Genomic DNA, 27,091 nt, shown 5'->3' on the forward strand with positions numbered 1-27,091 from the left:
CAGGATTGGTTCATTTTATGTCCCTCGATTTATTATGTGTACCACTGAAATTCGTCCGGAGGAAGTTGGGGCCCTGGCTTTGTTGTCTCAAAAAATGGCGAGCGGGATCGGCAGTGAGTAATATTTTTGTCCTTTGTGGGTTCTAGATTTACTATGCAGGGTACAGCTGTACAGTGAAACAACTTTGGATATTGTTATTGAGTGCATTATTGTTGAAAATGGGAGTTTTGTTTGGTTAAACAAAAGCATAAACGTGTAGATGTTTGTGCCTCACCATTGTGTTCCCCCGTAATTACACTGTTGAGCTAACACGGCTCGTCGATTAGCCGTGGTTGGCTTTCTTTTTGTTGTTTACCCTTTCAACTGTTTGACTTTCCAGTTATTTTTCGCCGTTTGTTATGACTGCGTTGATAGTATTATCACCAATATAATTGGATTTCCAACGGAATGTTGATTAGGTTACACATCAATAATAAACTGGACATTTAGACAGCTACTCTGTCTTTTTTTTTTTTTTTAATTGTGTTTTTCTTATTTCAAAACTGAATTCCAGTGATGTCTTAAATTAATGATTTCTTTTTATATTTTATTACCCGCATCTATTCGTATAGTCACATTTATATTGTCTTGTAATTATTTGTAATTTATTTATAATTATTATTTATTATAAGTTGAATATATCAGTTTGATAAAATCAGTTGAGAAAATTGCCTCTTGGTGTCGTTTTTTTTGTTCCAGAACACAAAATTCTGAGTGTGGGTCCAACAGAGCCATGGTCAATCAGAGAGAAACTATGCCTGGCATCCTCTGTTATGAGGAGTGGTGACCAAAACTGGTAAAAAGACAACTAAATACAGTATTTTCTTTCTTTGTGCACAAAATATCTACCGTATTTTCCACACTATAGGGCGCACCCCCCAAAAAAGAGTTTTTGGTCCTATATCTTCCATAGATTTTTTTTTTTGAACAATTTTATTGACACTATTAACAGCAAATAAACAATGTGAGGTTTGAACAATTTTATCTTCCATAGATAAGGCGCACCGGATTATAAGGCGCTACAATGGGAACGTCGACAAAACAGTCAGAAGATTCAGTCAAACTGATTACCCCCTTAACATTCCCAAAGCTTGCAAAGAAGCAAATACGTGTCATAGACACGTGCGGATGCGGTGTCCGTACGATGTCACTCAAATGCATAATTTCAAATATCATTCGGAAGGTTAATGTCTAGGGATTCAAGAAATGCCAAACATTTCTTAGTTTCTATTTTCTTTTTCGCTCGCAACTTTACTGTGCATATAACAATAAACCCTTGGAATTGAGTTTAATTCACTCAACTCATCACAGCAACATCAAGATAGTTCTAAAACAAGATACCGGGAAAATATAAAGCCGCATAGCTCACCTAAGTTCTCACGTTCAATAATGATACGCAATCATGGTCTTCTTACAACCGTGAGTGAAGTAAATCCAGGAGAGTAAATTATTTGCAAATACAGACTAATAAAACATGCTTCTTTATGGTGTACGTTAGCAAGCTTGCTACGCCATTGCTAAACTCGGCCAATTGCAGGGTTTGTTTTGGCCATCTAGCCAATCCGAGGCTCCAAATAACTTCAGCCAATAGCGATCGATTTAACGGATGATTGACACATCTTTTTCGGCCAATTGCAGGGTTTGTTTTTTGCCCTCTAGCCAATCCAAGGCTCCGAATAACTTCAGCCAATAGTGATTGATTTAACGGATGATTGACACATCTTTTTCGGCCAATTCCAGGGTTTGTTTCGGCCCTCTAGCCTATCCGAGGCTCCGAATAACTTTAGCCAATAGTGATCGATTCAAATGATGATTGACACATTGGTTAGCCAATGAAACGCCGGTATATAAATCCCAGCATACACCGCGGACTACTCCACGTTCGGGGGAAAATCGAGTCGGCGGCTGTTGCGTAAGTTGCGAGACCTTGTGATTTAATGTTGAGCCATATATAAGTATAAGTGTATTATAAGGCGCATGGTCAGCTTTTGAAAAAAATTAAGACTTTTAGGTGCGCCTTATAGTGCGGAAAATACGGTAACCTTGAATAAATATCTTATTGTATGTGTAATGCTCTTCTGTTACTTATAGGGTTTCTGTAAGTAGAGCCATAAAGCCTTTTTCTGAGCCTGGTCGCCCACCTGACTGGTTCTCGCAGAAGGTAAGATCCTTGATGATGTCTACCAAGCACCTAGCATTGGATTTAAGTTATGTCCTCTATATCGAGGATAATTTCATAATTTTTTTTACATTTCAGCACTGTGCCTCTCAATACTCTGAGCTGCTGGAAGCCACCGAAGCCCCAAAGTCAGTACAAAAGACAAGAAATAGATAAATTAGGGATGCACGATAGCTACAAAAAAAATTATTTGACCTTATTCCATATTTGCGAATCTTTTCTTTATCTTTAGAATTACAACGAGAGCTTGACTTTTCATTTTATCAATTTATAAAGATGTCTAGGACAGAAAATGACACTTTGTGTTGTGATTATATTTGATTGCAGACTGTCAAATTGTAATCAACAAGCCCTTAAAGAGCTTCTTTTTTTAATTAAAATGATGTTTAAACAAACACAGAGGTGTGTGAAAAGAATTATATAAACATAATAAAACTCCCTTTCTCCCTAATGTTCAATAACCTACAATACTAGCAGTGCAATACACATCCTACGCAATGCTCACCGGCTGTGCTGATGGGACATGGTAAGCTCTGTGATGCTACGTGCAAATTGCAGAGCGTTAAGACACAAACAAGGTGGGCTACTACGTTCTACTTTAAAAAATCAAAGTATAACAAGCAAGCTTGAAATATTTCTAACTAGTAGGGTCAGCTCCAATTGACCATTTTTTTTCCCCCGTTTTTTATTTTTTGCTGTCAGGTCTATAACTGACGTTATATTTTGTTGTTTTTAGTCTGATAAATATCATCCTAATGATTATTGTGCATCCCTAGACAAAAAGGCAAAACGGTGATCAACAGATTTTGACATAATTTTTAATTCGAGTGATTTTCCATTTGTGTTCTAGACGTAAGCGCGGTGAGAAAGGTGAGGTGGTTGAAACCATTGAAGATGTAATTGTTCGACGGCTGACCACAGAGAGAATAGAGGAGCTGAAAAAACTACTACGAGACACACAAGAACACTACAGGTAGCTGTGACTTTTTAGGTGAGGTTCTAGGATTCATATTACGATCCTATCTGGCAATTGTGTCTGTGCAGGAAGTTGAAAAAGGAAATGGAACTAATACAGACAGGTCAAATGGATACGCAGCTGAAAGAATTGTGGACAGAGATAACGTTGTAAGATTTATCTTTATTTTTCCTTTTGTTATACATTCAAATCCAACTAGACTTTTTCCATTCTTGATGTTCAATGTTTTACAAAAGAAAAAAGAAGCAGGACGAGGAGGAAGCAGAGCAGAAGAGGAAAGCAACAGAAATGGCGTATCAAGGTGAAAAAATATACAAAATACCCAATGTACAGAAGTTTGGTTTCCCATACACTTGGTTGATCATGTGTTTCCACTGTTAATTACCATAATTATAAACGTTTTCTTTTAAACTTCAACATTTCTCCTTTGGTAGTGGATTTTTATAAAAAGTATGAGCGAATGCAAATGCAGACAAAGGTAAATTAATGAGGTGTTCGACATTTAGTACGGTAGGTGGATTATAGATTATATTAACTGGTTTGAAGTTGTAGGAGGTAGATGGGTACGTATTTGGTTTTATATGTGGCAGCAGGGGATGGTCTGGAGGAGGATGTGAACAAAAGAGTGGATGAAGGGTACAAGGCAATGGGTGTGCTGAACGGATTGTTCAAACATATAGATCTGCAAATGACTGCAAAACAATGATTTTATGAAGGTGTGGTGATACCAACTGTGATGTATGGCTCAGAAGCATGGGGTTTGAGAGTTAGGTAAAAAATCTTTGAAATAAGAGGCTTGCGTAGTATGTGTGGAGTGACATGACTGGGTAGGTTCAGGAATGAGGAAGTAAGGAGTATAACTGGTGTGAAAGAGCTTGCTGGAAAGGTTGATGAAAAGGATCTGAAATGGTTTGGACATATGGAAAAAATGGATTTAGGCCGTTTAACTAAAAGAGTTTGTAGTGCAGAAGTGGTTGAAAATACAATGAGAGGTAACCCCAAATATGGTTAAATGGATGGGGTGAAACATGCTCTGGATGTGAGGTCAGTTAATTTAATGGGTGCAATAACGTGTGCAAGGGATTGTTGTAAATGGCGAAGGATAATTAAGAATGACTGATATGGACGCATTTGATGCGGAGGGGGTAAACGAGTGTATGCTGTCGGGCCTCTCCTTTGATGGAGGGTTGCATGGCACAGCAACTCACCCCTTGTTGTGCTGTTGGCTTAATGTTTGGTGTCAAGTTGGGAAGAGCGAAGGGGAATGAATGTTTGGTGAATGTGAGTGCGTTCTTGACTGTAGCCACCCCCCACTAGGGAGATATGGCTTTGGTATATAAATATCTAAAAGTGTCTGATGTAGTGCACTTGAGTAATCCAAAACAATGCATATTTGTCCCAATATCTATCCACTCAAATACATTATCAAGTTACTTCAATGTATGTTCATGTTTTTGTCTGATTATTTTTTTTTTAAGCTCGTCAGGCAATTAAAAACACGCCCAAACGTCTGCCCAGCGTCACTGTGCGTTCTCCTTTGGGTGCAAGTCCTACTAACTTGGAAACCCAGTTGGAGGTTTTAGCACCTACACCACCTTCAGAACCTACAGGCATTCTCTTAGATGACACCAGCACCCACTCTGTGAGTACTTGGATATCTCCCAAATGTTTGCAAAGGCAGTCTTCTATGTAGTCAGTGAACACACAAACTACAGTTTGACAGATAAAGGCTATTTGGTCTTGTCAATTTTAAATATTTGCATATTTTGAATACAATCCAGAACAGCACAACACGTTTACAAGCTCTGCTAAACGTTTTTGAATACATATCGCAGGGATGTATTGTTGTTTAAAAAAAACATTGAAATGAACAACAATGGTAGACTAGAAGCTGTTGTAAATAATTGCACACTGCTCCTGCCTATGTCTCACAGGAAAGGCCATAATTGTTATCTACATCAAAATGATTTGAGAGGAAAGCCCCTCTACTGATATGCTTGTGGGTCTGAGCGTTCAAAAGTTACGCTGTTTCTGTCTTCGGAGATCTGGTTATTAACTTTTTTTTGCAAAAAGCCCTTTTCACAAAGCAAGTCTGTCTTTACTATTTTAACTCGTTATTGTCTAAAAAGCAAACATCCAGATATTCAAACATTGGCAACAATTAAATAGGTTGGCTTTCTTTTACTGAATTGGAAAATAAAACGAGATTAAGTGGAGTGGCTTTCTTATGAGCGTTTAGAGATGTGTTAATTTGATCATTTTCCAATTATGATTTTTACATTAAGAAATACATACTATAATTAAGTCGCCCAATTGAAAGAGCACTTGAAAAAAAATGCCATTAGTATGTTTTTATTTTTATTATAAAAGTGTACAATTACATTGATAATGATGATGATGATAATAATACATTGTATTTTGAAGAACCTTTCTGGACACCCAAGGTCGCTGTACATATGAGTAGGACACAACAATAAATAAAGAGTAAAACAAAAGTAAAACAAGCAAGTAATGAATAGCCAATTAAACACATTATAGTTAAAAGGGGAGGTGTGTGAGGCATATGGTCAAGAATAGGCAAGTCTGAAGAGAGAGTTTTGAGTCCGGAATTGAAGGTGGACAGGGTCGCAGAATTTTGGAGATCAGGCGGCACTGAGTTCCAGAGCTGGGGGGCAGAGCGGCTGAAAGCTCTGCTCCCCATGGAGCTGAGGCGGGGATATTGTAAATGTTGAAATTTAAAATGCATACAGCCCAGTCTTACCCATAAACCTCATATCTCAGAAGGAGCAAACACTTCAATTAGGTTTATTTGGTTAACGTTATGTTGTAAAAAAATTTGTTGACTGTTCATTTTATTTTCTGTTGCTGCTCCAGGTCCAAGGTATTGGTTTTTTTCTCCCAGTGACGGACGTTACAGGACAAGGACTTAAAGAAGGAGGCCTTCCCACTCTTGTGGAGGATGCTTCACAGAAGAGGCTACTGCCTCAGAAAGCCACGCCGCCTCCCTCTCCCCTCCTGTCGGAACTGCTTAAAAAAGGCAACCACATCTCGGCCAGCCCCCGCCTTGTGAGAGCCAACATAGCCTAGATTTAACCGTTCAATAAATTATTTATATATTTTTTTATGTAAAACATTGTAACACTACATTATGAAAGCACTTGATTGATAATGAAAGGTTAGAGGTACAGCAATTATAATATACTGTAATTCACCATGTAAATACGTATTGATGTTATATTTGATGTTTTAAGCATTTGATACCTATTCTAAAAATATTTATTTTGTTAAATAGTGATTTAGATAATAACAATTCCAGAGACAAATGCAGCATGCCTTTTCACGTATTGCTTTATTTGATTTTTCAAAACAAATTTGAAGTTTATATCCCAAAACAAAGTTTCCAATGAGTAATTATGTCAAAACAGTTGTCAAGTTTAGTGCCAGTAATAGTTCTAGTAGTGTCAATGTTTCTTTTTGATAACTATAACAGTTAGGAGATAATTTTGCTTTAATGAATGTTTAGTGCAATTTTCAAAAGAGATTGCATACTAAACTGAATGAGCCCAAGGTCGACCACCCGGTTTAGTGGACACAAATTTCCAATAATTTTGGTCAATATTCAGGGTTTCCTGGTTCATAAGAAGTAAGAACAACAAATGATTATGCACCAACAGGTCGCTGACATAGACTCCTCTGGAAGCCTAAGTAATGGAATACAGACTGCTGCTGTTGTCGCCACCCCGTTGCCAACTGGTCATGATCTCATGTCAGGTAATATTAATAAAAAGCAAAGGTTCACTGGCTGTTATTTTGAGCCCTTCATTTGCCCCAAAATATTTTCTTGTATTTCCCATATTGACACATTGAAGATGTACTTGTTAGTTTAAATTTGTTAGAAATGCATGTTTTGATTCCTTTAAATATTTGTTTCTAATTTCCGACTTCATTATCATAAATGTTATTCTTTCCCGACTTTTAGTAGGGGAAGTTGAAGCTGCAGTGAAGGCAGAACTTGGTGTGGAGGGGACGTTAGTAGAAGAGGACCTAGTTGCAGTCTCTTACATGGGAGATGAACTAGATTTGGAAACCGTTGGTGACATCATTGCCATCATTGAGGAAAAGGTACTCAATACATTTAGTCTTACTAAACGCTTTCCTTTTGAGTAATTGTTTTGTTATTTTATGCTATGCATTCAAAAACAATTAGTATAGAGAAGATTATTCTTTTTTTTTTGGATACTTTGTGGGGGGTGTCACGGCAGCTGAGAGGTTTGCGCGTTTTGAGGTTATGGGTTCAAATCCAGCTATCAGCCTTCCTGTGCGGAGTTTGCATGTTCTCCCACTGCTTCCGTGGGTTTCCTCCTGGCACTCCGGCTTCCTCCCACATTCCAAAAACACGTATGGCAGGTTAATTGGTGACTTCAAAATGTCCCTAAGTGTAAATGAGCGGGTAGGTTGTCTGTCTCTGTGTACCCTGCGACTGGCTGGCAACCAGTTCAGGGCGACCCCACTGAGGACAAGCGGTGCAAATGATTGATGGATCGATGGATGGATACTATGTATTAATAGTTGTCTCTCCACTTTCTATATATTTTTGTGCATACCTTAATCATTTTATGTATAAATCATATTATTTATTTTTTATGTTCTGGATTAAAAAAACAACAGCAACAATAATAATAATAATAATAGTTGATAATAGCTGGTGGTACAGTATTTTTAAAATGAAATCTTTTTTTTCTGTATTATGCTCAATTGAACAGCCGGTGGCAGTAGTGTGCAATACGAGAAAAAATATTTTTCCGGTCATAGATACAAAATTAGAAGTTGATCTTCTATTCATGTCCAATATGATGTATTTTCAACCCATGCAGGAGCAGGTGCTGGAAAACTTTCGGAGATCCCAAAACTACTTAAATTTCTATGCACGCAAAACTGAAAACCTTTATCCTGGGACTTATTTGGGAACTGTTGTTGCTGCTAATGTTATTGCACTACTTTTTATTTAACTATTAAAACAATGCATTTTTTTCATTTCACTATTCATAAAATATGACCAGTCTCCAAGCGTTACGTTGTAAATATTTCTACCTGTTTATTCTGACAGTCTATTTTTTCTTTATCACATCTTTACCCTGGAGTGCAATGTCTAATCTTGTTGCCTATAATGTTTTACCACTTTAATATCAATGACAATAAAACAATTCTTATTGCTATCACTACAAGGAACTAAGTGACAACATGAAAATAACCACTACAGAATATATGAATAAAATATGATATCCCACTTAAATTTTAGTTCACATTGACTGACTTTTCTCCCAATTGGCAGAAAACCTTTGACCTTAATTTTTGGACCGAACTGGTCTCATTTAGACCAGCTCAGTAGCCTAGATGGTAAGGCGCCCGCTTTGAGACTGGGAGGTCGGTGGTTCGCGCCCCGGCCGAGTCATTCCTAAGACTTAAAAAGTGGTCGGCGGCGCCCTCTGTTGGCTGCGGCTGCATCGGCTCGCTACAACGGGTCAGGTGCAATCGACATTTCGTTCTGTGTACATTGTTACACAGAATGACAATACAAGGAAATTATTATTATTATTATTATTATATTATTATTAGGGATCACCATGACAGGTTACTACAATATTTTCTGGTAGAGACTTCATAGAGTAACCACAAATCTTTAGAAATCATGGCCAATGTTAAGTGTGAGAGGGATATTGGGGCACCTTCTTGGAATCAAAACTGATCAAGAGGCTGCACTGTACCACCGCTCCATCAGGATATAAAGTGTAAGGAAGCAAATAAGATTAAGTTTGATGCGATGCTTGCTGTTCTTCAAAGGTGGATGACTCAGTGGAGGCTTTGGATGCTGCTGCAGTGGAAGCAGCACTCTCTTTGTGTGAAGAGGCTGCCTCGGAAGGACATACCCTACCAGGACCCTGGGAAACTCAGGAAATAAAGGAATCCGACCAAACTGCCAGTGTCGGAGACTCTGAGCACATACAGGAACCTTGTGATGCAGCTCAACTGTCGGGCCCAACCCCCATCAGCTCGGATGCTCAGAATCCAACAGAAACTACGAGTACAGACGAGCAGGTCAAAAGAAATTGTGAGCCAGCTGTGACTGAAAGTGACATTGCTTCATGTGTCACCACCAACAACGTCACTGATGGAGGTGACACTTTAGAGGAAGAGTCCCCAGGGACGACAGACACGAATCTAGTACTGAAGACTGAATCGGAGGAATGGAATCCGCCAGAGCCAAACCCACCATGTCTAGGTAAATTACCAAACACAGAAAATGAAATGTGACTTTATAAAACATAATAACAGTACTTTTTTTGGTTCACAGATTCCGAGGACAGTTCTGTATCTGGCAGAGAATCCAAGGTAATGGGTATAAACAGTGTTAGAAAATATGAACGCTTTTTTTTCACAGTATGTGCACAAATAAGTGACAAATAGTATCATTATTCTTGTTGAATATTTCCCAAGTCCATGTTGTATAAATTTGAATGCTTATTTCACATAAGGCGATCATGAGATTTGTATTTGTGTAATTACTAATCTCAGGGCAAGTGTAGTCAAAAGAGATCATGGTGTGCATAATTACTTTAATTATTAGCATATTCTCCTATTTGGTCAAATCTGAATGGCTCGTTCAACATCCTAAGAGGCAGAAATCACATTGAATATGATTAATGTGGGACTCATTGAGACACATTGAAAAATTACTTTCATATAGTTTGAGCGCCTAGCAGTCCCAAGTGCTCTAAATACCGTCTGTGAAGCGAGGCAAATCATCAACAAATCACACCCCAATTGACACCATGCTTTAAGTTTCCCATCAGTTCTCTGCCAGAGTGTTTCACTGCATGATACTGCAGTAAAACACCAGAACAGTTTTGTCGTCTCAGCACCAAATACAGTGGATTGCCTTGTCATGGCCGTAGACACGTGGCCACAGATTGGATTTTTTTCCCCACTGCTTTACTTAATTTTTTTTCCCTTGATGTGTATTGAACCATATTGCTAGCTATTCTGACAAAATTTGAATAAAATAATGTAAACTGAGATAGAAAACTTAAAACAGGAAAGAAAATTAAATGAGAACCAAAACTATACAAACAAACATAATACACAAGTGAAATTATTCAGAAAAAAACAATTGAGGGCTAAACGTTTTTACGATATTGCAGCACACTAGACGGTATTAATATAGTTGTGCAAGATCAAAAGATATATAACATTTTGTATAGCCTTCAGGCCATTCTCGTAATATAAATACACATTCTCTGATTGTCTAATATGCAAAAAGCTCTGTGTCTTTCCCACCTTAGGGCTCCTAATCTATGTGTTAAAATATACAATAAAAATTACTATAGGGATTATTGCCATCATCATAGTCTCTTTATGTACTTGAGATCAGGAGGTGAAAGAGGAGGAAGGAGGAAGTGACTGTGATCCTGAAGAATGTATGAAGCTGAAAGAAGAGTGCGGAGAGGGTGAGGGACCTTATTTGTCCGAAGTGGAGCGGGCAGCCAGCGAGAGTGAAGATGGTTATGGGCCGCCTTCGCAACGTTACACTGTGGATTCATTAGCCAGCAGTCCTGCCTCTTCTTCGCAGCTGTGAGTATACGCTTGCTTGCATCTGCTCATACTTTACTTTATTTTTGGGTCCCATTCATTTTATCCTCTCATCACACCAGATCTACTTGTGGTGAGGACCAAGAGGCCGTCCAAGCGCAGAAAATTTGGAAGAAAGCCATCATGCTGGTGTGGAGAGCTGCGGCGAACCACAGGTCTTGGCCAAATCAGAGAACAAATCATTATATTCCACCGTAATCATCCTAGATTTGAATTGCGTTACCTCTGGCTGTCAACTTTATTTGTTAAACTCTTTGCTCCCAGGTATGCCAGCGTCTTTTTGCAACCAGTCTCAGATGACATCGCCCCTGGTTACCACAGCATTGTACATAGGTGAGATCAGTGTTTGAGCCATTTAGTCTACAAAAGTACGGTACAACTTTAGACTTTTTCACGTCCGGACTTTTTCTTCTCATGACCACTTCCAGAACAAAACTGTTTTATTCTTCTATTTTCACTGTAATTTATTAATATTCTATTCTATGTTTTGTCCATTTTTGTGCAAACTGAAACACGAATGTCTATTTAATAGGTTGGAATTTTACAAAATGATCTTCTTATGGGTTAAAATACTTTCGGAAGTATAAGAGTGCAATTACTTTTGTATTTTGTATTTTTACTGTCGATGTCCATGATGATACAGATTTAAGGGTTTAAAGGAATTAGATTTTACCTCCTTGTCACACTTTTTTTTCAATCGGTGACAGAAAAGAATGTTAAAGAATGGATTAAAAAAAAGTTACCCTTCAAAGATATTAATAAATGCAAAACAAAAAACGGCTAGTGAAACAACCTTTTAGTGTATGTATCTGATGATGAATCAGACGTGGCGATGTTTTTAAAATTGATAAATCATTGCACAATTATGATGCTATACCGCAAAACCTCAAGAAGTAACGCACAAAACTGATTCATAAATTTCCCATTTATTTTACCAGTACTTTGGTGTATTTAAGGTACATCGTGTCATAAGGCGCACTTACAAGTTTCTGGCCAGTTTTTATTTGCACCCTATAGTCCGGAAAATACAGTAGTTTGGACTTTCCGTTAAAGAAAAACACTTGTTGAAGTATTTTGTTTTCCTATTTGAGTCAATGTTTTCCTTTGGCAATACCTACCCTGCTCCAGACCAATGGACCTATCAGCAATCAAGAAGAACATTGAATCTGGGGTGATCCGCACAACGGCAGAGTTCCAGCGGGACATCATGTTGATGTTTCAGAACGCTGTCATGTACAACTCGTCAGACCACGACGTCTATCATATGGCCTTAGAGATGCAACGTGACGTCCTAGAGCACGTCCAGCAGTTCCTGGCCACGCAGCTCATCATGCAGACGTCCGAGAGCGCCATCTCTGCCAAGAGCCTCCGCGGCAGGGAAGGAAATCGCAAGCCAGGCGAGCCGGCTGAGAAGGTGCGTTGGGTTGCCTAAATGGGGAGAAAAAGACATATTGGCCTCTCAAAGTTGTGTGGTTAGTTTGTTGTAGCTGGGGCAATATATTTAAAAATGAAAAATAGCTGATTGTACAAACAACTCAATGGAAGCTATATAAGGGAGCATGCTTTAATGGTAGTTTGAAGCCAACCTATTGAAGTTGATTTGCAATATATATGCTCATTACAACATTTAAATCTTAACTGCCTTAAAATCCAAATGTAAGAAGTTTTTCTGCCCCTTACTGAAGAGTGTTTTGTATCCTACATAGAAAATCTGCAACAGAGCAACAAATGTGTAGAACATTTTTTTACAGCCCTATTATATTCTTTAACAATTAATCCATTTTTTTTCTCTACTTTCAATGATGATTGAATTTAGGTTGATGATTATCAAATTCACATCCTGAAGAACACACTCATAACACACACGGGAAACTAACAACGTTGCTTTTATGTTACCTGAATGTATCCTCCCTTTTTGCTGTTTTGCAATATTTCCTGTCAAGTCCTGCATGATGCTTTACTTCTTGCTAACTTCTGTCAGAGTATTTGTCTGCCTGCCCCTTGACTCAGATTGTTTGTCACTTTCTCCTGGTTTATGACCACCCAATGACTTGTGTGAACTGTATGTGTTTGAACATAGTTTTTATTAGTACTGATAGATGTTGCACTTTGATTAGCTTCATTATTTCCCTTGAAATGGTTTTCCCCCTTTTGTAATTGTGACACACTTGTCTGATGAGCAGACACAGTGTGTGAATTGTGTGGGTTGTGCCCACGGGAAAAAAAAAAGTATTTTTTTCCTAACAAATTTTCAAATGTTGCAGTTATATTTGACTTAGTTTATCTGACTGCATTAGCAAGGCAAATACGTCCAAGCTGGTGTTCAAAAGGGTTGAGCTTAGTTCAAATACTGGAGGCGGTCTTGTGAGATCCGTCGCTGACTGAAGAGGGCATATTGCACGTGTTGTGAATCTTACCCTATCGCTCCGATGACCTTGCTTTTACTGATGACCAGCCTTTTTTTTACAATTTAATATGCTCCAATACAAAACCATCTCACTGCCTTCACCAAAGGATGTCTTTATCAGTTTTTCTATTGACACAGTGCCCGTTGCGTCTTCCCCACATTTTGACCTCCGGATCCATATCTGGACTTGTCGCACCACATGATTATGAAGGTCATTTGTGGCAGGCCTGTAAAAATCTGTATAAGTCTTTTCTGTATTTTCAAAAACCTTACCTATAGAACTTGACGGGTGTGCTGTCATTTTGTTGTGGTGTGGTCTCTCTGAATCCCTTGTTGTTTAATCTGTGTTTGGAGATTTTACTGAGGCTTATGCGAAGTAGGTATATCTGGAAACACCAGCTTAAAATTGCACAAAAGTCAAATGTGATGAGAGCACCTTTTGAGCACTCTTTAACAGTCATTAAATAGGTAGGCCTCTTTTTTAAAATACAAAGTGAAGGTTGAGAAGTTCGAAAACAAATCAATGGTAACAAAAAATAAAAGGAGCTCTACAAATGTGGCACAACATTGACAGATAGTTTGAAATAATAAATTGACACTGTTCTGTTTATTTAAAGATTTTGCAGGAAATAGTCCAATCTCATCCAATTAGTGAAAACAAAATAATTATTCCCAAAAGGCTGACCATTGCTAGGTTTCTCTGCTCTCTTCTAGAGAACAACAGAGTAACTGTAGTATTTTTTTTTCACATCATTAGATGGCAGCATATTGCTAAAAGCTTTTTATTGAATGCATTTTTTTTAAGGGAAATCAATTTTGCCAAATATAGTATTATCTTTATACATTTTTTTTCTTTTTTCCCTATTCTGATAGGATTAACCCTCCAATTTTGTTATACTATTGTGAAATGACATTAAAGGCCATTCAGTCACAAATAACCGGTATCAGTCCTGCAACAATTATGTGGGTATATCTCTACTGTCTACTGTAGGGGTGCTTATGACGTCGATAGCAATCTAATGGTGAATCCCTGAAGTAGTACTGGTAGATCACGGAAAACTGTATTGAGTGCTTTTGTATTTGTAGGTACATGCTTCCATCTAGCAGCCAAATGCCAAATGTTGGTTATTATTTCTTTTCAACATCATTGGCTTTGATAATAAGACTGAATCGAGACTTTTTACGATTGGATAGTTGTTTTATTTTAAGTGCTTACTTAAAAGTTGATTTGGTTAGGCTTGCATTGAGAAATATTGTCAGTATTCAGTTTATTTTTCAATCTATATTGCCTTTGAATCTTAATTAATTTGAGTTAGTTTTTAGTTTAAGTCATGTTTATTTGTATAGCCCTTAATCACAAAGACTCTCAAAGGGCTGCACAGACCACAGATTATTGCAAACCACAGACTATTATTGCATGAGGAAATGAAGAAACCTTGAGAAGGGGCTGCACATGAGGTAATCCCCCTTCCATTAAATAATGTAAATAGAATCCTCAAACCATTCAGAAATAATGTAGATGTTTTCGTTATCGGTAGATGATTTTAACTTGATCATTTTTAAAGAAGTTCCCATGCTGAAAAAGTGTGAATATCCCTGGTCTTCTCATTAAATATCTGTCATATAATATTGGCCTGATTTTGACAAATATTCAATACAAGGAATCACAAAGTGTTTTTTAGGAAAATGCTTAGTTTTAAATTCCATTTTTTTAATTCACATTTTCAAAAAAAATTAGTTGCGGCAGTAAAATGTTATACAGGACAGTCAATAACTGTCAAACTGGCGCATCACGTTTGTACCACTTTTCAAAGTATAACCACAAAAAAGGCACAATCCTCATAACTCCCAAAACATCACTTATGACGAGACAAAAAAAAGTGTCCATCTTGTTCTGTTATCAACATTGCATCATCAAAAAAACTACGGTAGATAAATCAATCATTTCCAAACATGTGTGAGTTGACCAACAGTATAGATTTGTGGAAAAATAAATACATTTAGACGTCTTTAGTCCTCAGCATTTAACGGACACTCGCTTTCTCACACGTGGGTACACGTGCACATGCTGAATTTATGTTTGCGTTCTCTGTCGTTCTCACTCCAATGTGTGTCCTTCTGCAGGACATGGTCCCAATGGCCTCACCCGCTTTCCTTCTTTCTCTCTTTGTAAGTATGCAGGTTACTGATTCAAACTCATCAGATACAGGCCCCGGTCCGCACTTGCCTTTTTGTCATCGCAACCACCTCATCAGTTCTTCTCTTTTTTAGTTCCACATTTGTGGCATCACAAACGTGTGTTAGGGAGACGTTTGTTCTTTTTCCAGTCCTTGCTGGTTTTGATGCAGAATAATGGAAATATGCTGCACAGATAAATGTCAAATTCTCCTAATCCTCACAATGTCAACCCTGATGAAGTAAAGATATTCTAGGAGTTCTGTATTTTTCCAACAACCATGATCAAATAAGACGCAATACATATTTTTGTTGACTTTCCTCATTTCATGCACCAAAAATCAGTAATTAAATCCCAAATGTTTTTGTATACTATATTCTGTAACAAAAATAATGTTTTGACAGAAAATTGATAACAACAAATCATACATTTAGAGGGACTGCAAGAACTTATTTCAATCTATAGTTTTGAACATGTCTTACATCTCTTTATTAATACTTGTATAATTGCTTGTGATATTTTCTTTAGGGACAGCACAAAAAAACATCCACCACTGTTTAACAAAAGGAAACAACAAATTATGTGCACACAAGCAGCTGTTTAATACAATCATATAACATACAAACATATTCCCAAGTTGCGTAGGGTAAAGCTTTGAAGTGCGATTGGAATTATAGGTAATTATTGTTTTTATTAGTAGTAATTTTGTTGTACAGTATATTTATATTTAGACTGATACCAATACTCAACTCTTGAATAGAGCCACAGATAAAGACTCCAAAAAATATTATTTACTTTTTAAATACTAAGTATTTAGTATAAACCTTTGCTCCAGAAGAAAATGTAACAAGTACATACTATTCCTACTCTTCAACATAAAAAAGCAATTTTAAAGGGACAGTGTGTACTACTTGACCACTAAATATCACTGTATTGTGTAGTCCAACCAAAGAACAAGTGCTAGATAGAACATACTGCGGAAATTTAAAGAGACCAAATTGCACAGTTTGTCTTCCCATTTTTTATATAATCATTTGGCAAAATTTTTGGTTTTTCAGGTACCCGTAGCAGCAAGATGGCTGACAAATTATGTAAGCACTCTGAGTGAGGCTCATGTAAAGTAAATGCAACATTTTCAAGCTGTATGTGTTTAGAAAATGCACATTTGTATTGATTTATAAAAATAATCATTAGATTTTTCTTTTCTTTTTTTTTTTTGCACGTAGATTTTCCAAGTGACAGCGAAGTCAGCCACCTTTTGACTTGCTACTCCACTGTCCGCACAGCTTATCACTGTTTGCTTTGTAGGGTCCACACATAGTTCAGTCACGTTAAATCAGATGGACTTTTATTACTCCGCTGCAAACGTGACTAATAGATATGCTTGCAAAACCTTTGTGGCTCTTTATGACCCAGACAATATTTCTCAGTTATCGGCAACATCATAGCAGAGGTAAGGTTTTAAGCCCGAGCCCGACCCGAAATTCGGCCTGGATTAATCATTACATTCAAGCTGGGCTTCTCTCTCGCTGACTTTTCAAAAAATTTAATATGACAAATAATGTTCACTGAAAGATGTGTGGATACTAAGCCAAAAAAACAACACTAAAATATTTTTTAAAATGTAGATTTCACAATAACTTATACCTCTCTTAAAGTGCTGCACTAAATTCTAGGACATACTGCTGCTGTGGTTATTGGTTTAATTTTCAACTTGTCAAAATGATGGACAACCTTAAAATGTATCCGTCAAGTCTTAATAAAATCTATCAATGTTTGAAATATAATATATGTAAATGCGTATACAATGTGTTTTTGTTACAAAAGGCAGGCTTTATTTTGTTATCATTAATCTCCTCCCCTGTCCTCACAAATGTATGAATTTCGAGTATGCTGCGGGCTCGTCCTGCAGATCAAATTAATTGGTTGGGCTTTAATCTCTGCAGGCTTGGGTCTCGCTGGATTCTTTAGGCCCAGTCTTATTGTTACATCACAGTTCCATGTTTTGAAGCCTCACTTAAACTGTGTCTAATTGCTCCCTTAAGTTGTCTTCAGTCAGTCCATGCTGCTTCCATGTGCATGATTTCATGATTTGCCTCCATTGAGTTGGATTTTTCTTTTTATTGTCATCGATTTGATCATTGTGGTTTTCTGTGCACCATTTGACGAAACCCCAGACCCACTCCAGTTGGCATCCAGCTGACCCCTCAATATGCGCCACCTAAAATGTGACTCCTTTTCTTGTTTTTGTTTTTTCTTCCTTTTCCTCCGGTTGCAACCCCCCCCCAACCCCACCCCCTTGACAGGATGGCGGTACAAGGGGCCGTCGCAGTGCCATGGAGGCTGACCTGAAAATGAAGAAATAGACTCTAGGAAGTCGCACAGTGAGCAGAAAAGTTGGACCTGAGTGGCTTTGGTGATCTAGTTGAGTAGAAAGACATGTTAAGTGTATGGGGCAAGTGCTTTTTAGCAACCACGCTAAAGCATTTGCTCTTCTAGGGGTATGTGCCAATGTGTTTACATAGAGCAGCAGCTATTTACTTCTGTCAGCACTTCAGACGACCAGATTCATTTCTTTTGGTGGTGCATTCAATGACAGTTGACACTGTAAGATGTAAGGGATTTTCCTGTTAAATCGGTTTACTTTGTTTTTGTATCACATGTTTGCTTGCCAGTGTGCTGTCTGTTTCACTTTTGTCTATTTTTTTATGTTAATTGTGATATTTATTTTTTAAATATTACTTGGAGAACTTTGATTTGGACTTGCTTATTCAAGTTGTCCATTGCATAAGCAACGTTTGTAGTGTTGTCAATTACATTTTGTACTTTTAGTTATTCACTCGCATGCATACTCAGTGTTATTGAATGCACCACCTAAAAGTTTCCACTTCATGTCGGAGAGATGTTCGCGTTTACGGCTTTTGATGATTTGTCACCTCAAACGTCACTTCAGGCAAAGCAATAGAGTAAAATATGTCATTGCCGATTATGTCGTTTTTTATACCCCATTTATTTTCTTAAGCAATAATTTGGATTGGAAAATAAGTACGTGTTTTAGTCTCAAAAAATAAAATTGTGCTAGAAGTCAAACAAACCTGTAAGTTGTTTACAAAAAAATACTTTGACTCATGATCATTTAACTTCTCAAAAGGGTACCAAATTACAGAGGACTGTTTTTGCCATGTATACTAAAAATGTATACTTAATGTATGCCTTATAAATAAACACAAATAATGTTATACCTAAATATGACATTGATGCAATTTAAAAACAATTATGCAGGTTGTTTTCATTTCAGTATTTTGTATTTTTTAATTCATAAGAGGTCAAACTCAGAGATTTACACCTACCGTATTTTCCGCACTATAAGGCGCACCGGGTTATAGGGCGCACCCCGAAAAAATAGTTTTTGGTCCTATTTTTGACATACATGAGACGCACCGGATTATAAGGCGCTACAATGGGAACGTCGACAAAACAGTCAGATAGTTCAGTCAAACTTATCACCCCCTTAACATTCCCAAAGCTTGCAAAGACGCAAATACGTGTCGAGAACACGTGCGGATGCGGTGTCCGTACGATGTCACTCAAATGCATCGTTCCATCATTCGGAAGGTTAAAGTCTTGGGACTCAAGAAATGCCGACCATTCCTTAGTTTCTATTTTCTTTTTCGCTCGCAACTTTACTGTGCATATGACAATAAACACTTGGAATTGAGTTTAATTTAAAAATAGACACTCCATTCCATCCATTATCTGCACCGCTTATCACAGAAACATCGAGTTCAGTCTGAAACAAAATACAGGGATAAAACCCGGAGTAGCTCACCGAAGTCGTTGTGTTCATAATAATGTGCAGCCAATGTCCTCTTATATCCGTGAGTGTAGTAAATCCAGGAGAGTAAAATATTTACAAATACAGTACAGGATAGTAAAATACTGTTTTCTCTATGCTGTCAACCCAACGTGCTATTCACATTCATCTTTTTCGGCCAATTGCAGGCTTTGTTTTGCCGTTTAAGCCAATGCCAGCTTGTAAATGATAAAAAGGATCCGCCCCTTGACCTCCGAATAACTTTAGCCAATAGTGATCGATTCAAATGATGATTGACACATTGGTTAGCCAATGAAACGCCGGTAAATAAATCCCAGCATACACCGCGTACTACTTGGCGTTCGGGGGGAAATCTAGTCGGCGGCTGCAAGTTAGTTGGAAGACTTTGCGACTTAATGTTGATCCATAAATAAGGCGCACTGTATTATAAGGCGCATGGTCAGCTTTTGAAAAAAATAAAGGCTTTTAGGTGCGCCTTATAGTGCGGAAAATACGGTATTTGTTGATCAGTGATGAACAATTCTGCTTCTACAACGATCAGCCAAAGGGTGAAATAGGGTCAGCCAGTTTGACCCGCCACCTCGTTGGTATATTGTGACAAAATAAATGACACAATTCACAAATTTGAAAAATGCATTCATGTCATTAAGGTGTTTTATCTGTGTTTAGTCATAAGGCATATATGTTTAGGTATTTACATTTTTCATATTGTAAGATTGGTCCTCCATCAACCATGTGTAATATGCTTGAGGGGAAAAATGTGGCTTTATCAACAACTTGTCATAGTTGAATACAGTGGGAACTCGCTACTTCGTGGTTCCACGTTCGCGGGTCTAAATTATAAAAAAATAAAATTTAAATCATTTTATTAAGCATTTTTCGAAGGAGTGTCGCTACTTTGCGGATTTTCACTTTTCGCGGGTGGTTTTGGTCCCCATTAACCGCGATAACAGAGGGATTACTGTATTTTATAGTAGATTGCACTTTTTAACATTTAACTACCACTAGCTTAAAGCATATTAGGAGTAAATAAAATTGCTTTGTTTTAAATAAGACCTCTTCTTAAGCCAAGTCAACCCTTAGTTTTTAAAAATGTGCTGAGTCATGCTTAACTAGTGTTGTAACCAGTTATCGCTGAGGATGTTACAAAGACAGCTTGTGTAATGTGATTTACTATAGATGAAGAAACATAAAAGGTTTATTTTGTGCCTATGTGATGGACCATTGAGTTTGTTTGGGTAGTACATTATTGTATCATGTTTTGTTGTAAATTTGTTAAATAAAGATTTGTTTTTCAACATTGATCCCGTTCATGCAATAATGGCTCCTTCAGTCTAAAATAACAAACCAACAGATGTGAAAGAGATGGTTTATTTACCAAAAACACAAAACGGCCCCTTCCAGAGGGGTTGCATCCAGTGACAAATCAGTGCAAATTAGTGGTCTGGCTTGCAGATTTTCTAAATCTGACAGTTTGACCCCTTGCTTGTACAAATACGACTTGTAAACATCAAATACAAAAAAATGTCAGTGTCTGTAAACCTGATCCATAAAACCTGAGCTTTAAACAATGTTACATTTAGTACACAGTTACGCAATTTTTGTGGCGTGGCCTTATTCTAACTAAACTCGTGGATGACGGGGCTAGCAGAAGAGTAGAGCTTCCTTTTCACCAGCTTGTACTCTGGCCTCAACTTCAACGCTTTGCTACTGTCAAATATACGCTTGAACGGCGGCCAGCCGTCGTTAATGTCCAACTTGAACACAACGGAAAGTTCAAAAGTCGGGGTGACGCTCGAGTCGGGGAAAAGGCACCCCAACGACTTGATCGTATTCTTCATCTCCACATAGACTCTGATGGAGGCGCCCTTGAGCCCGCAGGGTTCCTCGGCGGAGAAACGCAGCACGTCTTGGCCCACCCTTGTGGTCATGTGGCGGGGAAGAAGAAGCGTGTTGCATTCGAGAACGGAGGTTTTAGCCTCAGTCAGGCAGTGCTCGATCCGTCGTGCCAACTCCTGTTTAAGGGCACGCTCCAAATTAACATCCATGCTGGAACCTGTGAAGGATAGCATTTGTTTTAGTTTCTCAATTCCAAAATAGAATTTGGTGCAGTTATTGTATTCTCCCCCCCCCCCCCCCCCCCCCCCCCTTTAAAAAGAAATAATGACAAAACTAAAAAAAAAAATTCAGGAAAAAAAAAGGAAATGGAAAATGGGTTGTTTTGTATGGGGTGGTTCCCGTTTCTGCAAGATGTTGGGCCCCGTGATATGTGAAATAAATAAAAAAATCCACCCACAAGAATTACAAAACCAGGTTCATATTTAAGTTTGTGCATATTTGCTTGTTTCCCAAAAGCATTTTCTTCTGAATGTTTTCTTTTCGGGAAGCGCTAAATAATACACACTGTCCCTTTAAAGTAGACACACTCTTATGATAGCCAACAATAAGGAACCTGAATTTAAAGTAATGGTAAATCTAACGCAATATGCCAAGTCATTTTTATATGTATAGCCCTTAATATCAAATGTATTATAATATTGGGCTTTATATAGGCATTTCTTATTTTTTTATTAATTTATATGCCGAGGGATGTGAATTGTACGTACTAATGGAATTGGTACGTTGACAACTCCATTTAAGAATCGGTCTGCATACTTTCGAAAACATCCATTCTACATTTGTCAAAACTTTATTCATTTTGTCCTTTAAATCAAAATTGCACTCATTCATTAATGCTTAATTTTAAAATGAGAGAAACTGAAAATGTCAGCATATTAGCAGATATTAACACCGCATCGCATACGTCAGAAAGAGTTAGCAGGCTCCTTGCGCTGCGTAAACTAGTTCTATAACAAACCAAATGATAAGAATGGAACACAGTCATTTTATGATAAGACCAGTTAATTTACTCACAGTGTAAAGTGCTTTCAGTGTCTTCGCAGCTGTCTACGCTTCCCCGTCGGGGAGAAGTGCCTTCTTGTTCTCTTCTGACTGAAGCCATTCGGAAAAAGTATTTTCCTATCAAGTCCGAGAAGATTTCCTCCTCTCCCGAGGTGGAGGACTTTTTTCCGAAGAGAAATGCTGCGGTATACACCATCTTGATTCCTGTTTTGACGACTCAGGTAGCCTTTTTAAACGATTAGTTCGTTTTTTCTCCATGAACTGAATTAGTCACGTCAAGTAAGGAGAACAAGTGCCGGACAGAATGCACTAGTCTTTATAGTGCGTGGGGTTCGTTGCATCAGCTGAGACCGCACGTGTGGGCGGGGCTTAACTACTAGAAAGATCCCGAAACGTCTCACGCAACCTGCTCGAACGTTGCATGACCAGGTAAAAAAATGGGAAAAAAACTCAAACATTAACAATATTTTCGAAAGTACCATTTGTCTTTACTTAAACTTTACTAGAAAAAAAAAACACATTTTGGAAACACTTTGTTGACATCCTGTATATTTAATGTTTTTATGGGGGTTTTTTAAGGGTTATTGATCTATCTTCGTTATTCATTATCCATTATCCGTTATCGGTCAGTTCATAATACGCTACAAAGCCTAGGAGCCGGGACACTTACTCTCAGCCAAAAGGCCAAGCTAAGGTCCTAGCCCTAAAGCCTTGCTGCGATCATTGCGAATGCACCGTTCCCGGAGGTACTGCAATACCGGGCCGATGCGTGGAGTGGACAGAGCAAGCTCATATTCCATCTCCAAAATGCAAAAATCAAAGAGGCCAAGCTAAGGACCTAGCATCAAAAGGCCAAGAAGGCCAAGCTAAGGACCTAGCATCAAGGCCAAGCTAAGGACTTGGCATCAAAGCCTTGCTACCGTACTTCAGTGACGTAGAATGAGGTTCGTGTCGGTACAAATACCGAAAATTAATTTACATCATGGTTGTCAAACTCATTTTAGCCAAGGTGCTAATCACATAGTAAAATAACATTATTTCGGGGGCTGGACTAGTATACAAGAGAGAAAAGTTGTCGGGAAAGAGAGAGAAAGACAGTGAGAGGAGGAAGGAAGAGAAAAAGAAAGATCATATCAGTTTCGTATACTTTTACGTCACTGCCATACTCCGGAAATGGCCACAAAACAATGCACTGGCTGATATTAATGATTTTTAATTGCCACAGTAGAAATCTCTTGTCAGACTGATAAAAACCCTGACACATTTTGAATGTTTTACAGGTGTTTCCACTAAACACATAAACAAGCTTCTGGTTACAAACGACTGTAAGTAAAGTCAAACTGAGGCAGTCTTTACATGCCTAAAATTCTCACCTCTGTTAATTGTTAAGACCATAGACATATAGGAATAGACACGGCTACATGTTCTCAGCTGTAGCAGAACGATAGAAAGACCGCGGGTTACATGATTGTGATTCCATTCAGCGTAATAGGCGCATTGGGACACTGGCACACTTCTTCTGGGTGTTTTTGTCGCTAAAACAATGATTACGTGTAATTTTCAGGAATTTGCAGATATTGTTTCATCAACGTTGCTGAATCGCTGGTCTTTGCCTCATATTAAACTGCACTAATCATTTTAAATGGCTTCAACGGACATTTATTGATGTTAGATGGCTTTTTTAATGTTGTCAATCTTTGAGAATTGTTAACAGATATTCAACGCTCAAACTTGTTTTGTGCTTCATCCTTCTCTATCCATATGAACTTTACTGCAAATTTTTGGCTGACAACGTTCATGATAGGGGTTGGCTATACTGGGAATTTTGGTAACGATCCAATCTAAGTAAATACATGGTTGTATTAATTAATATGGATCCAATACCAACAATTTTTGCTCTGAAACGTCATGAATATTGAATAATTGATCCTTTATGTGGTGGTACAGCAACTGAGTGGGTAGCGCGTCATGGGTTCAAATCAAGCTACCAGCCTTCCTCTGTGGAGTTTGCATGTTCTCCCCATGCTTGTGTGGGTTTTCACCGGGAACTCTAGTTTTTTCCCACATTTCAAAAACATAATCGTCAGGTTAATTGGCCAGTCCAAATAATCCCTTGGTGTGAATGTGAAAGTTAGTTGTCTGTTTATGTGTGCCCTGCAACTGGCTGGCAACCAGTTCAGGGTGTCCCTGCCCACAGTCCGAAGATGCCTAAATGGGCACTTCAAATATGCAATTTTTTTTATCAAATAAATGCAATTTAAACTTTAACAGTATAAAAAAATGATAGTAATATTCATATCACAACTGTTTCAGAACAAGAACCAAGAAAGTAAAAAAAACAGTAAAGTAATGAAAATCATATATAATAATTTCAAAATGTCAACAATAACTTCCATTGCACCATATTTTGAAAATAAAGTCGGAATAGTGTAAACCATACAATCTAAAAACATTTAACAGTTTCAAGAATAAATACTTCTACTACAACAACTGTTGCGGAGCAAAAATCTACAGAGTCAAACCAAAAATCAGCAATGTAACAAATTAGCCCCAAATACCTTTTCCAGACAATGGTATTGAACCAGTCCAAGTACCTGCATAGTATCCATAATAATGATATTTGGATTGATCAGAACACCCCTTCTTTATGAACAGTTTCGAAACGTATTGCAGGAACGAATGTATGCAGTTGAAATCATATGATGACACGGGGTTAGGGGTGTTGGGGTTGAGCCTTGCAACAAACAACAGATAAATGATCTAGTAGTAGTAGTAGGGTTTTTTTACAACCACAAAATTCTTAAAATAAATTAACAAAATCCCAGCTAGCCAGCAATCACATATTACTCAAAGATCTAGACAGACAATGTAATCTTCTTATCACAAAAAGCTTTCATACAAAATTCTCACAGCTAGCAAACATAAATTACCCAGGAACAGACATCGAATTGTGATCATCTAATTTTAAGTGATTGATATTGTTTAAACAATATAGTTGTTCTTTACAATAAACAAGGAGGCATATTTCCCCAAACAAGGGAGCATTTTTTCGTAATTACCCTAGTACATCTATGCAATGTTCCCTCTAAGCTGCGAGCGCGCACTGTCCGCACATTCTCAGCGCACAAGAAAATCTATCCAGCACAATGTTCCCTCTAAGCTGCGTGTGTGCGCAATTGTGCACTACCCAGAGCTTTTCCGCACTCAGGGTTCGAAATTGCTAATTAAGAAGCGAATTAAGTCAAAGTTACAGTGCATGAAGGTAAAAATACAAGAGTTCCCCTGACGTTGTGTTCTAAATGCGGTATTTGGAAGTCAAGGTCGAAGTAGAACGAAGTTGAGTAAAGTCAGTAGAGTTTTTCGAGAACTGGCTTCTTCGGCTCGGCTCACTAAAAGGAACCGGCTCTTTCGGGTCCTAAACTGCTCTTCAGGTAGTTTTTGCTTCTTTCATGCCTATATGACCAAATATTATGTAAAATTATGAACAAAATGACTTAAAGGAAGGGGGAATAGAACAAAAAAGAAAAAAATACCAAAATGAAAAAGTAGTGAAAAGCTGAGAAAAAAAGAAACAAAAGGAAGAGAAAAAAGAAGGAAAATTTCAGAAAAAAAGCCAGAAAAAAGAAATGAAAGAAACAAAGGAAAAAAGGAAATAGAGAACAAAAAGAAAAAAGTAACAGCTAGGAAAATATAAACACAGTGAGATTTTTTTAAAGGAATTAAAAATAAATAGAAAAAAAACAGGGAAAAAAGTAAACGTTTGTGTTGCATTCTAATAATTTCCAATTATACCAAGTCAATCTTGTTGCCAACATTGTACTTCCACTAAAAATGTGATTAATACAGTTGTGTATCGTGCATCCATCCAATCTCAGTTTTCCTTCCACATAAAAATGATCAGACATACCACTCATTTCACCTCTGTAAACATGCACATCCAACAATCTACTTAACATCCCTTTCTTAACCACACATAATCCATCAGTGCTCTGTCTACCATCTTGCCACTATCCACTCTGACAAAGGTATACTTATTCACGTCCCTCTTTTTAAACAATGTATTTCCAATCACCAACTCATTTTCCACACATAACTCAATCAATTTCTTCCCACTCTCATTTCTTCCTGGTACTCCATATCTACCAATCACATTTTCAACTGTTTCATCACCGACTCTAGTATTCAGGTCACCTAGTATTACCACTTTCCACCCTTCTTTCGCACTTGCCACACATTTGGGCAAGTCCTTCCAGAACTCCTCTTTCCTCAGCGGTTCTTTCTGAACCAGGTCCATATGCACTTATAAACATCCATACTTCTACACCCCACTTCAACCTCACCCACATCAACCTGGAAGATATCTCTTTCCACTCCACCAGTTTTTCCTTTGTTTTCTCACTCACAAGCACAGCCACTCATTCTCTAGCATGTCCACCCGGAACTCCAGACCTTCTACCATACATACCTCCAAGCTGTAATTCACCCTTTCCTTTCATCTTTGTTTCACTCAAGGCTAACACATCAACCTTCCTTTTAGTCATCATCCTTCCGATCTCCTCTTTCTTCCACTCAGTCGCTTTACTTCCATATCCTCTCACATTTAGTGACCCTATAACTAGGGTTTGCGAGACCTTTCGGTCTCCCGCCCCCTTTCTTTGCCTTGCTGTCTCTTAGGGAGTAGAGATAGAGAGGAGAGGATCCCCAGTCCCCTCGCTCCCTCCACTTTAGTCGCCTCTTACGACACACAGTGGACCATGGTGGGAGAATTCTCTTACCTCTCACAAGGAGAGGGCCCCTCACCACAGGACTAAATGTTAGAAAAAATGTTAGTATTATGCGACAAAAGATACCAGGGGAAAAAAGAAATGGAAATCATGTGAAATAATTGTTGTGAAAACAAATTACGTTTGTAGGCCGTACAACCTTTGCAA

General features: G+C 38.0%; 2 protein-coding genes and 1 pseudogene across 3 annotated transcripts; 1 reads left to right on the plus strand and 2 right to left on the minus strand.

Moving 5' to 3' along the window:
* The first annotated feature begins 65 nt into the window (after positions 1-65).
* On the plus strand, positions 66-20,563 carry brd8b (bromodomain containing 8b). Of its 2 annotated transcripts, XM_088344468.1 has the most exons (19): positions 66-113; positions 739-835; positions 2,131-2,200; positions 2,297-2,346; positions 3,069-3,191; positions 3,263-3,343; positions 3,431-3,495; positions 4,673-4,836; positions 6,069-6,260; positions 6,869-6,965; positions 7,174-7,316; positions 9,036-9,474; positions 9,547-9,584; positions 10,624-10,823; positions 10,904-10,996; positions 11,106-11,174; positions 11,970-12,255; positions 15,373-15,417; positions 17,731-20,563. In XM_088344468.1, exons 1-19 carry the CDS (start codon positions 95-97, stop codon positions 17,788-17,790), a joined length of 2,331 nt encoding a protein of 776 aa, XP_088200594.1. In that variant the 5' UTR covers positions 66-94; the 3' UTR covers positions 17,791-20,563. The 2 variants fall into 2 exon arrangements, with proteins under 2 accessions (XP_088200594.1, XP_088200595.1); XM_088344469.1 differs by lacking the exon at positions 15,373-15,417.
* Positions 20,564-20,614: 51 nt separating this feature from the next.
* On the minus strand, positions 20,615-22,500 carry LOC148359261 (DNA damage-inducible transcript 4-like protein). Its single transcript, XM_088344472.1, has 2 exons — positions 22,173-22,500; positions 20,615-21,315 (listed from the first exon to the last, which is right to left on the minus strand). Exons 1-2 carry the CDS (start codon positions 22,354-22,356, stop codon positions 20,879-20,881), a joined length of 621 nt encoding a protein of 206 aa, XP_088200598.1. The 5' UTR covers positions 22,357-22,500; the 3' UTR covers positions 20,615-20,878.
* A 384-nt stretch (positions 22,501-22,884) lies between these two features.
* On the minus strand, positions 22,885-23,024 carry LOC148359262 (U2 spliceosomal RNA; annotated as a pseudogene).
* Between the last annotated feature and the right edge of the window lie 4,067 nt (positions 23,025-27,091).

This window comes from Urocampus carinirostris, chromosome 9 (genome assembly GCF_059441175.1).
Source record: "Urocampus carinirostris isolate Australia breed hairy pipefish chromosome 9, RoL_Ucar_1.0, whole genome shotgun sequence".
Classification (NCBI taxonomy): domain Eukaryota; kingdom Metazoa; phylum Chordata; class Actinopteri; order Syngnathiformes; family Syngnathidae; genus Urocampus; species Urocampus carinirostris.